Here is a 14337-nt window from a genome sequence, read left to right on the forward strand (position 1 = left end):
AATGGGCATTTCGTGCCTAGGGGTATGTGAGATGCAATACCAGCCCTCTCTGTAATACGTGTTGAGACATCTCCATGAACTATTTGTTTTTTTAATACAGTATGTGTCATACAGCTTTGCTGGCTAACTACACAGATATGAAGAAACAGGTAACTATGGGATGCAGTTGCCTAGATACAGGCTGATTAGCACAAGGCAATGTAAGATGCAGGAAATATCTACCTTATCCTTTAGGGGCATTTGTCAAAGGTTGTTATAATGACAAGCAAATGTAATACGGTAGTATTTTTATCTTTATCAAATGGCAAACTCTAATGTTACATTAGTAAGAATATCCAATATGAAGAAATATATTATCGGAGAAGCCTTGTGCATAAAATATTAACAATACACCTATCAAAAGACCATTATAATTTAGAGAATTCTGAATCTGGAATGATCTGCATGCACCGAGCTTCCTCTTGTTATGTCTGCAGATCCCCAGTGCATGCATGCCGGAGAGTAAAATGATGGGTACATTTGTATTCTGCTGTAGCAGAGCTTTTACCAGCACTTATCTAAAATGCTACTCTGTATCTGACAATACTATTAACAGCTGCTTGGAAATAAAAACCAGTTTGTTTCATTTTTATTCGGTGACATGCTGAAGAGATTTATCAATATGTCACAAGGACACTTCAAGGGATTGAGGAATTGCATCTCTAACCTAAAAAGTGATGATCCCAATATTTTATTGCAAACGCTTTAGAAGGAAATTAAGGGGCATGCATATTTGCCATTAGGTAGGTCTGCTGATATTATTTTGATCCAGCAGTGATTACACATCGATAAAGATAAACAGTATGGATTTGTTTGATTTGTAAGAAATAAAGACACAGTAATTATAAAAAAATCTATAAAAATAATTTTCTAAATAATTATTTATTTTATTTCTGCTTATTAAGTCACTGAAATAGTCATGGTGCTTGGAGTAACTCTCTAAAAGTCAGTAGTGCAAAACTAAAAGCAAAGAGTCATTTGATAATTTCTACCCATGCAAACCAAGCTTATAAGTAGAATAAATGTTACAGTTTATTGTGATGAAAGGTGATTAGTAAGAGTTTCATTATCACATTTTCTATCAAATGTACCTGTCTGCGTGGCTGCTCATCTGTCCATCCTTAAATTCATCCATCTTTCCATCCATTCATCAAAAAACACACAAAAAGATGACTATTTGAACATTAAAATCTAGTCATAATAGTAGTCAGAAATAATATTAACAGGTATTATTAGAAAAGAGGACACTTATTACATACTTTTTTTCTCAAAATATCTAGCTAAATATAAAACATTAAAGATAAATATAAAAAATATATATATCTTCATTTAGTCATTAGTTTAGTAACAGCAAAACTATTAGTCTATATGGTGCCTTAGGGAAAATAATTAATTTAAGTATATCTGTTAGAATAAAAAAAAATGAAATTACTAATTGTAGTTAGCATAACAAAATATGCTAATCAGTAACTATACTCTGTATATATTCTGTATATAACTTGTTAAGCCATCTGCCTATCGGCAGGTAGAACAACATGATGTTTTTACCTTGGAAAGGAAGCAACAGGGATCAAGATTAAACTTAGAATTATTTTTTATTTTTTTTTGCTGAAAAAAGGAAAAAGGCGAGAAAAGAATAATACTATGAAAAGAGCTTGCTAGTGGGACAGGATAAAATGTTTGTCAAATATGTTGCTGTTCACAGTATTTAAATAAATGATGTATTTTGGTTTTATTAAATCAGAAAGCTAGCATGTTCCTTCCTAGTTGAATATTTTGAATCAGTCTATAAAATACAAGATAATAGTGATGATGTACAAGATCCATTTGGGTCATTCTCAAAGGTTTCATTTACAAAATTTTCTGTTCCATTCACTTCACCACAGCTCGTGTTAAATTCTGCATTAATTTAAACCCAAGAGTGAATTAAATATCTTTGTGCATTCTTTTTTTCTTCACTGGATATGGAAGTTGGGTTTTAAAGAAAAGTCTGTAACACTTCATTACCCTTGGGCTGTGACACAATGTTACATATATATTATTCTTATTGGTGGCATTGTTGTACTTGCAGACATTTTATCATCACTGAGTAACCAAGCTTAATGTCAGAGTTCTATCTAGTGGTTTGGTTTTCTTTTCTTTTTTTATCAGTTTTTTTTTTTTTTAACTTTACCATCGGAATGCAATACCACAAGTAGAACTGTGAAACCGTTAACTTTTTCAAAAGCAACAGAGTACACCAGGGGGATTTAACCTAGATCACGAATATTGGATTTTAATACTTCAATTTAGCTAGTCAGATACAAAGCAATGCTGTTTTAAAAATTATAATTTTCAATGTATATTTGCTTTCCACGTCAATTATGTAACTATACAGGGAATCTACTAATAATTTCCTGTTTGGCAAAAAGTTAACTTTTATATTCAATATGACATCCTTTAAAATATTATTATGTGACTGGAACAGGAGAGTAATTAATGCAATATTTTTTTCATTTGTTCTATATTAGTTTTATATATGTATATAAATTTATTTGACCTAAAAAGTGTTCTGGTATTCATGTAAGTCCCAAGAGTAGGAAAAGTTAAATAAAATATTAACATTTTTTTTCTTCTCTTTATATGCCAAATTAAGCCATGGTTCTCTGTTTTGTTAGAATAGATTTACAAATCTCTTGGATGATCAGTTTTGTTAAGAGGATAATTTAAGACATAAGCCCTTTGCTATAAAACAAACCATAAAACTCAGTTGTCACCAATGGAGTCTGCTCTTCATGATGTAGGTTTGTGTATTGAATCATGCCGTAATCAAAATATATTTCTGAAGACCTCGGAAAAAATGTTCATGAGATTGGAGTGAGTTTAAAAAAAAAAAAACATTGTAAAGACTATGTTCTCCATCAATCCAGAAGCAGACATGAGGAAATTTAACATGACTGTCACCGTTTATTGGACTGACTGTCCAAATAAATTGGTCAGAGAGCAAGTTTTCCAAGAGGTCACAGTGATTCCCGGACATCTAAGTATCTGAAATTGTGCCTTGCATTGTCTAATTTCAGTGTCGGAATGTTCATTACAAGGCAATCACTTTTGAAAAATGGCGTGCATGAGAGGATGCCAAGAAGGGGATGTGAACTATACAAAAGGAATATTGCTGACCGTCTCTTTTCCAAAATGTCACCTGCATAATACAAGCAGTCTTTGGAAGAATATAGAATAGACAAGTGTAGAAATAGATGTTTTCAGCATAAATGAAATACTACATTACAATAACAACAAAAAATATTCGTAACCATGAAGTCTGTTTTGGGGATTATCAAAGCTCTTGGTTTCTTTGTATATTTAGTTGTATATTTAGGACTAGAACACCATATAGCCATTGACAGGGATAATGCATTTTGCATTGTACTATCAAACTAGTTTGTCGATCCTTGAACTTAACAGAATGTGGGTTGGCAGAACCAACAAAACTACATAATACTAAAGCTACAAAACTGTGAAAGTTAGAATAACTAAATCTAATCCATGACTAAAGTACATGATTGATAAATAGATACAGAAAAAGGTTTAGTTTAAGTCAATGTTTTGTAGAAGTATATCTCTCGAGGGAAGTATCTATGTAGACCTTTTCACCAATTATAACATCATGTCTTTTAACTATTCCCCCTCATTTTTATAAAACTGGTTAATCAAATTTTTACCTCTTCAATTCACTTTTCTAAACTGACTGAATGACTCCACGTGCCCTTTTACCCTCTTTCGCTATAGTTTTGTCTTTTAGAAAAATCAAGTTTGTTCTTAGCATGTTTACATTCTTGCAAAATATAATTGTGAAATTTAAGGAAGTCAATTTCCATTTGACAACATGTGATGCAGTAGATAACTTTTATCTTGGAAGAACTATAGTAGAAAATGAAATGTGGTCAAATGTTTTCCTGTTAATTATTTTGGATAGGAGGGTTCAACCATTTCAATATATTTGGGATATTTTTCTAACAGTTCAGAATGTGTGCAAATAGCAAATAGCAGACTCCAAACTGTTATAGAACCCTGAAGATACTTGACTTTAGATACATCTAGCCAAACTCCATGAATACATGAATCATTTGTAAAAAATATTTTGAAAAAATGTAATCATAAAGATAGAAGGTATGCAGTAGCTTATCTCCTGAGTGGGGGTTAACCCCTAGTGAAATTGATTCACTAATAATGCACAAAAGTGTGGGGGGACCAGGAAAGAAAGGATATTGGTAGAGTATCCTATGGAGGTGAATACCCTACTAGTTGCAGGAAACAGTAAGGGTACATTAAGGTGCAACCTTAATGTGTGAATATTAAAACAACAATTTTAAATTATAAATTTCTAATATGTTAAAACTGGTTAGAGTCAACACCCAAAAACACTAGTGTGCAAAACAAAAAAATAATAAATCAAATAGAATAAAATCAACACTTGTCTAAGACTTGCATAAAGTACCCCACAAATGTGAGGATCCTGTTTTGGGGTGTTGACTCTCACCAGTTTTTACATATTAGGAATGTATCATTAAAAGTTAAGTTTTAATATGCACGCATTAAGGTTGAACGTTAAGTTCTCCACTGTATCCTTACTGTTTCCTGCAACTAGTAGGGTATTCCACTCCATAGAATACTCTACCAATATCCTTTCCCTCCTGTTCCCCTCACACTTTTGTGTTTTGAAAAAATGTTTCGAGGATTGACACTTTTAAGGAATATGAGCACTTGTGCATGCATTACATCACACACTTACATTTATTTACTAAATTGAGAATTGTTAGGATTTCAAAGTGGATTTCATACTAAGAGCCAAAACAGCCAAACTGAACGTATAGCTAACTTGGAGAATGTTTCCAACTTATCGGTTTCATCATAAATTGTATATTCACTTTGAATTTTTATAAATTCTCAATTTACGGAATAACCCTGTAACCATGACAATATAGAATTCAATAAACTAAGGCTAATGTAAAAGTGTTTATTCATTAATCAGTAAGCTAAGGTCACTTGAGTGGCAACATTTTAACCAATAAAATAGAAAAATAATCAGGTTCAATTGAATGTGAGATTTTATGCAACCCACCTATTTAAAACGCTCAAGTAGGTTCTCCAATCACTAAAATATTTTAGATTTTTTTTAGAAATATACCCAATAGAAGGTCTAAAATATTTGACACTGGATAGCCTATCTTATGGAACTGTACAACAATAGTATATGCATAACATAAACCAAACAATAGAGATCACTGCTAAATAGATATCAAATATTATTGTTTCAGCAAATTTCAGTGAAACAGATTAAATTAAATGAACACTGTAGGCACCAAAACAACTTTAGCTTAATGAAGCAGTTTTGTTTTATAGATCATGCCCCTGCAGTCTCAATGCTCAATCCCATTTATGAGTTAATTAACTTTGTTTATACAGCCCTAGTCACACTTCCCTGCATGTGACTTACACAGCCTTATTAAACACTTCCTGTAAAGAGTCATCTAATGTTTACACTTCCTTTATTGAAAATTCTGTACAATTTAGAATTTCTTATCTCCTGCTCTTGCTAGACCTTGCATGATTCTCTTGTATGTGATTAAAGTTCAATTTACAGAGCAGGAGACGAGTAAGTTACATCTAAATGAAAATGAAACCATGTTTTCATGCAGGCTGTGTCATTCACAGCCAGAGGAGGAATGGCTAGGGCTGCATAAACAGAAACAAAAGGGATTAAAGGGACACTATAGTCACCTGAACAACTTTAGCTTAATGAAGCAGTTTTGGTGTATAGTACATGCCCCTGCAGCCTCACTGCTCAATCCTCTGCCATTTAGGAGTTAAATCCCTTTGTTTATGAACCCTTGTCACACCTCCCTGCATGTGACTTGCACAGCTTTCCATAAACACTTCCTGTAAAGAGAGCCCTATTTAGGCTTTCTTTATTGCAAGTTCTGTTTAATTAAGATGTTCTTATCCCCTGCTATGTTACTAGCTTGCTAGACCCTGCAAGAGCCTCCTGTATGTGATTAAAGTTCAATTTAGAGATTGAGATACAATTATTTAAGGTAAATTACATCTGTTGAAAGTGAAACCAGTTTTTTTTTCATGCAGGCTCTGTCAATCACAGCCAGGGGAGGTGTGGCTAGGGCTGCATAAACAGAAACAAAGTGTTTTAACTCCTAAATGACAGTGAATTGAGCAGTGAAATTGCAGGGGAGTGATCTATACACTAAAACTGCTTTATTTAGCCAAAGTAATTTAGGTGACCATAGTGTTCCTTTAAACTCCTAAATGGTAGAGCATTGAGCAGGGACACTTCAAAGGCATGATCTATACACGAAAACTGCTCCATTAAGCTAAAGTTGTTTTGATGACTGTAGTGTCCCTTTAAATATTACATATTTAAACCACATTTGTATGTTATTGAATGTATATTAAATCACATTGTGTGATCATTTGCTGTTTACATGTGTATATATTTGTACTGACTAACAAATTAATACATCACTTGATGTTGTGCTTAAAAGTTCTTTAGATGTTGATTTTCTGAGCTAATGTATATACATTTATTTTTTCCTGCCTTTATAAATAATATTTCTTTTTAAATTGGCTCTGTCACATTATTGATTCATTGGCTTCCAGCCAAGGGATCCCTTCTTCCATCCCCACAAAAAAAATATTTTTGCCCTAAGACAGTCTAAACTCATCGTTTGCAGGTTTTCAGGTCGGGTCTTGTTTCTTGCCGTTGACATCCTAAAGATTCTAAGATGGCCGGACTGGATATTCAATCTTTTCCCCTTCCCTGAACATGCATGTTAAATCAACCACATGCCAAATACACCAGTGGCTTCTATTGACCTAAATATCGGCTCTCACAATTATACAAGAGTCAACACTGAGGATAAATGATGCACACTTCAGGAAGTGATATGGTGCTGGAGGGAGAAGAGTCAGTACAGCTAATGCCAAATTTGTCCACCCTTTGTCAACTTTTCCAAACATACTGGTTCTACATAAAGAAAATTAGGCTCTATATTTCCTTACAAATAATTTAGCAAAATTGGTCATTTAGAAAAAAATGTAGGGCAGACAAGAGCGGGATTCGGGACAGGCCTATTTAAAAAAAAGTGACAGAGACACTTTAAATATAAACTCACACTTACATCTTCACCAGTTCAAAAAGACTGCCATCAAATTTGCTATTTGCTTATTAGTTAACCTTTTATATTATTAAAATACTCATATAAATCCCTGATAATATGGACAATAAACTGTTGAGAATAGACACATAATACCTGCAAAAAACACAAAGCCAATATAACCAGATTGTAAAACATCATTAACAGTGCCAGTTGAAGATTTATTTTTTTTCTTACTTGAATACCTATGCTTAAACATTGCAAGCTGATGGTCAACTAATTATAACTCACTATTTAAAGGGTCATTCACTAAAGTGCAAATTGTCATAAATTCAAAGTGAATTTAGCTGTATTAGCCTAATACTTAAAATTCCAGACAGTTCACACTTTAGTATCAAACCCTGCTTGTGTCTTGAGTTCCTCATGAATGAATTTGTCACCTGACCGTAAAAAAATAAGAAAATCCGACAAATGAAAACAACATTAATTCTGTTGCTATCTCACCACATGTGGGCTGTGCTAAGTATTAAATAAACCATTCATTCTGTTTAGAGATTGCTGGCTCTAGTGTGTATACCCCTCATATAGCTGGGATGTGTTGTTTTCATTGTAAGGTTTCATAAAAATCATGGTTTATCTCACATCTACACAGAGACATGCACATTCATGTACTTCATTAGTTACTTTTATATTGGAAACTTTCCAGGTAATGTCCTATACTGTCAAAATGGCTCTTTTTTTCTAAGCATGTTTTTAAACTACAAACTACTTCCCTAGAACTTCAGTATTTAGCACAAATTGGGTCAGATTCTATTACCTGTGGAAAGACTACCTCTGTTTGTATCTCCAAATCCCCCTGTAACAGAAAAAAAATTTAAGAAATTGATCAGTCAATGGTAACAGAATATAGTATACAGACTAGGAAGTTATTTTATTTTATTGTTTTTATGCAATCCATTGTCATAGTAACTAAAATTGTTTGGCTTTATCGAGAAAATCCTTGCATGCATATACCAATGGGTTAAATAGCTACTTATCCTCATATATATACAAATACTAAACTAAAGTGGTAATCTTGTCTTGTTTAGCAATCTTCTTGGCTAGAATCACAAGTTGGTTGTCTTTGCCTATATTTTGCAAACAGATTTTCAATTCACTACAAGTTGATTTTAAGGGACAGACAGACAGAATACATAATGTATCTTGTAAGAAGTTCAATGTCTTAAAAAGCAGCAAATAATGTTACATAATTGAATGTAGTCAATTATGAAATAATGTAGAGAATCATAAAATAACACAGGGAATACATAATTGTAATATGAAAATGTAAAAAAATATACACTTAAGGAATCAATCAAAATATTTAACTTTTATTCTATATATTGTCACCACAGCACAGTGAAAAACATTTATCTTAAATCTAACACTTAAAAATTACATAAATATCTGCAAATAACATAAATCTCTTCAAGGGGGCACTTTAAGCACCAAAACATATTTTACCCAAAATGTTTTATTTTTGTAAACTGTATTACACTGTGTATTTTTTATTTTCATGCTAGATGCTTATAGCTGTATCACATTTTTCTGTATATACATATTGGTTGTCAAGGGGTTACTACCTGGGAAGTAATCCAATGGAAGCTATCTATTGTCAGATAAGAATAATTTACTTGCTATCTGTAACCATCCCAGAGTTATATATTCTGAGGTGTAAGTTATATTGTATTTACTCAAAATGTGGTGTTGGTGTATAGATCATGCCCTGCAGTCTAATTGCTTATTTTATCGGCCATTTTGTTTCTGCAGCCAAGCCACACCTCCCCTGGCTGTGACACACACAGTCTCCTGATACACTTCCTAAAAAGGGCCTTCATTTTTTTAGCTTCCCTTTTTGTACAGTGTGCTTATTTTAGAATGTCTTTTGTCCTGCCCTGATAATTACCGGCCAAAGCCTACAATAGTGTCCTGTGTGTGATTAAAGTTTGGTTCATTTTTATGCTGTAAAACTGACCTTTTTTGTGGAGGTTGTGTGAGTCCCAGCAAGGGGAGACATATAAGGCTTTTTTTTGTTGTTATTTTTTATTTTTCATAGCTTCCAGAAAGCATTTTAGACTAAATAATTAGTATAATTCCTTATGGTTAGAAAAGTTAGAATATCTATATAAATGGTGAACTAAATAAGTGTCAAAGAACAGGGAGAATTTTAAGAAAATTAAAAAAAACTAAACAGATGACAAATCACAACTAAGAAATACGGTAAAATAAGAAAGAAAATTATCATATTTTACAGATAGTCACTATCAAGAATTACAATTTTAAAGCCCTGAATTCTAGATGCCATAAAGGTGTTTTTGGAGAGTCATGAACATAGACATTTATCTTATTTGACATTCAGATTAAGGCCTTTGCTAGTCATATCTGTGCAATTTCAGTCTCCTTTTTGAGCAATGGTTCCTCTTGCTGCTGAGACAAGTTTGCTGATTAGATCGTCTTAGTAATACTATTGGTTTAGAATGGAGAAGGAAGGTGTTGAAATTTTTAATTTGCAATTGATTCATGATTTCAGCACTTTGTTAAAAAAAAAAAAAGAATAAGCTTTTTGATATTGTCTTTTATTGCGGCTCAAATAAGGAAATGTAATAAAAGAAGATGATTGTATGAATGCTATTGTGTTCACAGTAAGCATGCTAAAAAAAATATCCCAATTTCATCTGCATTGACACACCAGTAAAACAGAAGCATATTTCGGGTGTTCATATATAGTTAAATACAGCATCCACATTATATTTTTACTGGGGCAACTGGTAGGACATCTATTGTAAAATAAACTTCAGGACAGAACCTCTTGGTACTGCACACATTATTTTAAACATTAATTTAATGATTGATGTTAAAAAAATATCTCACAAATGGGTCAAAAAGGTCCTATACTTCATCAAGCAGGTGACATCAAGCATTCCATGGAATGTGGAATGCAAGGACTTAGAGGGAAAATTGTCACAATGACAGGTAGTTTTTGAATTGTGTTCTTGGCAATCGGTTTGATGGCTGCCTTATGTGTACCTTTTATTACTTAGAGGATTAAATAATAATTTGCTAACAGACAATTAAATAAGGGATCATCAAAGGTATTGAGTGACATTAAAGGCTTAATTTTCCTGGAAGAATGGGCAAAGAAGTACCAATATCAATATGGAGAAATGAAAAAAGGAAAAAGAGAAAGAAGGAACGAGAGAAAGAGGGAGAGAGAGAGAGAGAGAGAGAATAAAATCAATGGGGAGGGTAGGATGGAAGGGAATATAAATTTTACATGGGTTCATTGATACATTTTTACAATATGTTAGTAGGTTTGGAAAACATTTGATGGCGGCACCTTGTCAACCTGCTTTTGTTGAGACTCCAGCTGGTTTTGAGACAGGATTGTGTTTTGAGTTTTGGAGAGTTACAAAAATAAGTGATCTTTTTCAATGATGAATGGTCTTTGGGCTTTAGGAAACTATCAAGAGAATATGTAAACTGGAAGCTCTAATAGGTAATTAAGGGAATGGAATGACATTACATTCAGTCAAGCTAGATCCAACATTTTACGAGACACACTGCTGAAATAACGCAACATTGAATATAACATTTATTATGGGCCCTATCTTGACAGCGGGTTTCAAGAGGTTAATTAAGAAAAAGCAAACTCGGTCTTAGAGATCAGAGGTGAATGGCATGTGTTAATTGCTTTAGGATTCGGTAGGGTCTTATTTCAGTGTGGATGGAGTCTTACAATGTGATCTATGTGTTTGCATGGAAAAAGGTTACTTTGTTTTACCGTTGACATATATGGATTTATAAAAAAAAATGAAAAAAAAAATATCGTCAAAGACTGTCTACCAGTTTTTAGAAAAGTTAGCTTCACTAAACACATTAAAGGAAATGTGTAAGGTAATTAAGCAGAGCTCTTTTGATAACAAATGTGTAGTCATAAATGTCACCATTGTCTGATATTTCAGCAGATGTTTTAAACAATAGGCAGAAGTAGCCATCATGCCTCTGAGTTATTTTTGTGAAAATATTGCTTGTGACATACACAGTGACTGATATTTGATTTTATTTAATGTACAGCTCATACAACATTTTCACAGGTAACGTTATCACATCTCTAGCTTACTATAATGACACTCAGCCTATCTCAACTGTAGTCTATTATAAAAGCGAAGTAGCTGTTCTCAGCAAACTCAGTCTGCTGGGTGAATTCAAATAATTAGGAAAACTATAACAGCACATATAAAAGCTATATTATTGGAAACAAATACTACTATGTAGCTTGTAGTAAATTAGTAGACGCTTTTTCGGTTAATATTAACACTGTATTTTATTCGATTTACATCTAGTATTTTAATACTGAGTACAAAATGAAAGTATTACAAAATGGAGCTCTGCTGTTTACAATGAGAAAACATGCCACTTTATCATTTCAACAATTATTTTAAAGAATTGTCTTTTAAATTAAGCTCTGGCATATTTCTTGAGCCAACCAACAGGAACTATTAAAAAACAATGGTTATTATTTATGTTCTTTGTCTTCTAAACCAAAGTGTCTTTGTAGAACGTAAGATTCTTTTCAAGCAAATTGTGCATCTGGTCTCTTTATTCATCTTTATCAAGCTTTTATTTTCTACAAATATGCCTGTAGAAAAAAAATTATTCGGAACAATCTGGAATTTCTGATAAGAAGTAAAATTTCCTTAAATGAAATATATGTTAGCTACTGGGTATATTAGTGCATGTTTAATATTTTAGTTTTCATATTTTTGAAAAATGAAATACAACCTTCAAAATATCCATGCCTGATGATTATACACATACACATTCTTGGGGTGGGAATATTTATTTACTCCATTAAACTGTTAATAGCCTCCCCACTCCTCGGTAACCCACCCTGCTTTGTGTCCTGCAACTGCGTTATCCAATAAACTAACCCATCACTGTAAACTATTCCAGTAACCTTCTTTTTCCCCATACTTGAAATACATCTTACCCTTGCCTCTTGGGCCACTTTACCCCACTCCCTGTAGAATGTAAACTCGTTTAAGCAGGGCCCTCAACACCCTCTTTTCCTGTACATCCAATGTGTCTTGTTGCAAATACATGTTTGTTAAGCGCTACAAAATCTGCTGGCGTTTCTAAATAATAGTATAAAGCCTTTCATTATGAAGGAGAATTCAAGAGAAAATAAAGAATATTTGTGATAGATATAAAAAAAAAAAAAAATTGCAATCCTTTGATGTTAGTGATGTATAATCCTTCCAAGATAAGATTTGCCGTCTTAACTTCGGTATTGGAGAGTATGTCTCACATGAATGTAAAACAATGTAAAAAAATCTAATACCAAAGAATACAAATGGAAGAATATTTTAACCCCTTATGGACACATGACATGTGTGACATGTCATGATTCCTTTTTATTCCAGAAGTTTGGTCCTTAAGTGGTTAAAGAACTGGAGTTAAAAATCTATCTTTTTTTTTGTAGATGTTAGTATATTATTATATAGAAACATGTGATACATAAATGAGAGAAAGATTTTTACCTTTAAATGACTATACGTTGCAGCTAATCTGCTCCTTCTGCAGTGACATCTACTGAGACTAAAAATCATAGTTCTTTTAGAGAGAGAGAAAAGGGCTGTAAATATACTGTTAGGTTCTATATATTGCATATATCTTAAAGGATCACTATAGGCACCCAGACCACTTCTGCTCAATGAAGTGGTCTGGGTGCCAGGTCCCACTAGTTTTAACCCTGCAGCTGTAAACAGAGCAGTTTCAGAGAAATTGCTATGTTTACACTAAGGTTTAATTTAGTCTCTAGTGGCTGTCTCACTCCAAGTCAAGCCTAGACTGCTATTCTGTTAACAAAGGACTAGAATTCTCAGTTTTTTTGAGCTTCTATAGAGCTGAAATGTCACATAGAAATTAAATATTAACTATCGATAAAAAAAAATTGCACTCTGTATATTTTGATATGTTTAGATGAACATAAAGTTGAAGTGTATAATTTAAGTAAAGGGGATAACCATTGTCAAATATCTTTTTCTAGATAACCTTTGTCTGTTTCCTGCAATAAAGCTATTTTTAGATTGCAGCAATATTGTCCTTGTGCATATACCTATTTAATATATACACTATGTCATGTCTCTCTGATGTGTCTGTCATCTCAGATCAACATTGCTGGCGAAAAAAAATGAGTGAATGCTTTCTTAAAGACTTCAAAAAATCTCTGGGCCATGCAAGCTGTCCTGAAGAAGCAATTTATATATTCAGGATCCAGTCCATGCACTTCAATATCAAAGTGTATATTATATCCATATTCAAGGTATCGAGCCATTTAGTAGTCAGGTCATGCACTTGTTGAAATAGATGTCATTGTCAGACTGGTAGGAGAAAGAAAATATATCTTGCAGTGCTTAGAAGCCATAAAGAACTTAGCATATTCAGCTCTAAATGCATTCGGATAGCATAATTTATTTGCTCTATGGCAACGTTTTATGCAATTATAAGTCTTGTGAAACAACCACAGGTAGTATACAAGCCATCCTCTATCAGATCAACGTTGCAATTTCAAGAAATCAATTATACACAAGAAGCAATTACTTATTTCTTTAACACAGTATAATTTATTTTTCCCAGAACAATATCATAAAAACCTAAATAAACAGAAAACCGGAATGGATGTTGCTACATCAAGCAAAGCACTACCACGTCTGTACTGCTGGCGCCGAGACGCTGCTCGTGGCTGACCTTGCGATTTCTGTCCTTATCCGTGAGAAATCATAGATGCCTACGGATGGTCTGGTTTACAGTCTTATAGTTCAGATGTGCATCAAAAGAAAAAAGCTACAAAAAACTAAAAACTGTATATCAAACATTTATCATTAAAAAATAAACTTTCAAATTGTATTGCTTTGATACATAAGAAGTTTATTCTTACATTAATTTAGAGCAGGGTATGAAATCAAATGGGGATGGGTATAAGTAAATTCAATATTCGCTGAACATTGTTTAGTTTTTGGACCATAATACAGGCTTTGTTAACCAGAGAAAAAAAGAGCGATCACCATCTTAGATTGGGATATAAATGAGCTTTATAAATGACCAGAAC

General features: G+C 33.0%; 1 protein-coding gene across 18 annotated transcripts in view; it reads right to left on the reverse strand.

Moving 5' to 3' along the window:
* NRXN1 (neurexin 1) overlaps positions 1-14337 on the reverse strand; it is a 1100495-nt gene that overhangs the window by 821052 nt on the left and 265106 nt on the right. For 13 of the 18 annotated variants that reach the window (XM_063443947.1, XM_063443943.1, XM_063443944.1 and 10 more), the window contains one exon: positions 8005-8043. The exons of the other annotated variants lie outside the window; for them this stretch is intronic. In XM_063443947.1, coding sequence (XP_063300017.1) covers positions 8005-8043 — 39 coding nt within the window. The remainder of the gene's footprint in view (positions 1-8004; positions 8044-14337) is intronic. 18 annotated transcript variants of the gene reach the window in all.

Source organism: Pelobates fuscus, chromosome 2 (assembly GCF_036172605.1).
Source record: "Pelobates fuscus isolate aPelFus1 chromosome 2, aPelFus1.pri, whole genome shotgun sequence".
Taxonomy (NCBI): Eukaryota; Metazoa; Chordata; class Amphibia; order Anura; family Pelobatidae; genus Pelobates; species Pelobates fuscus.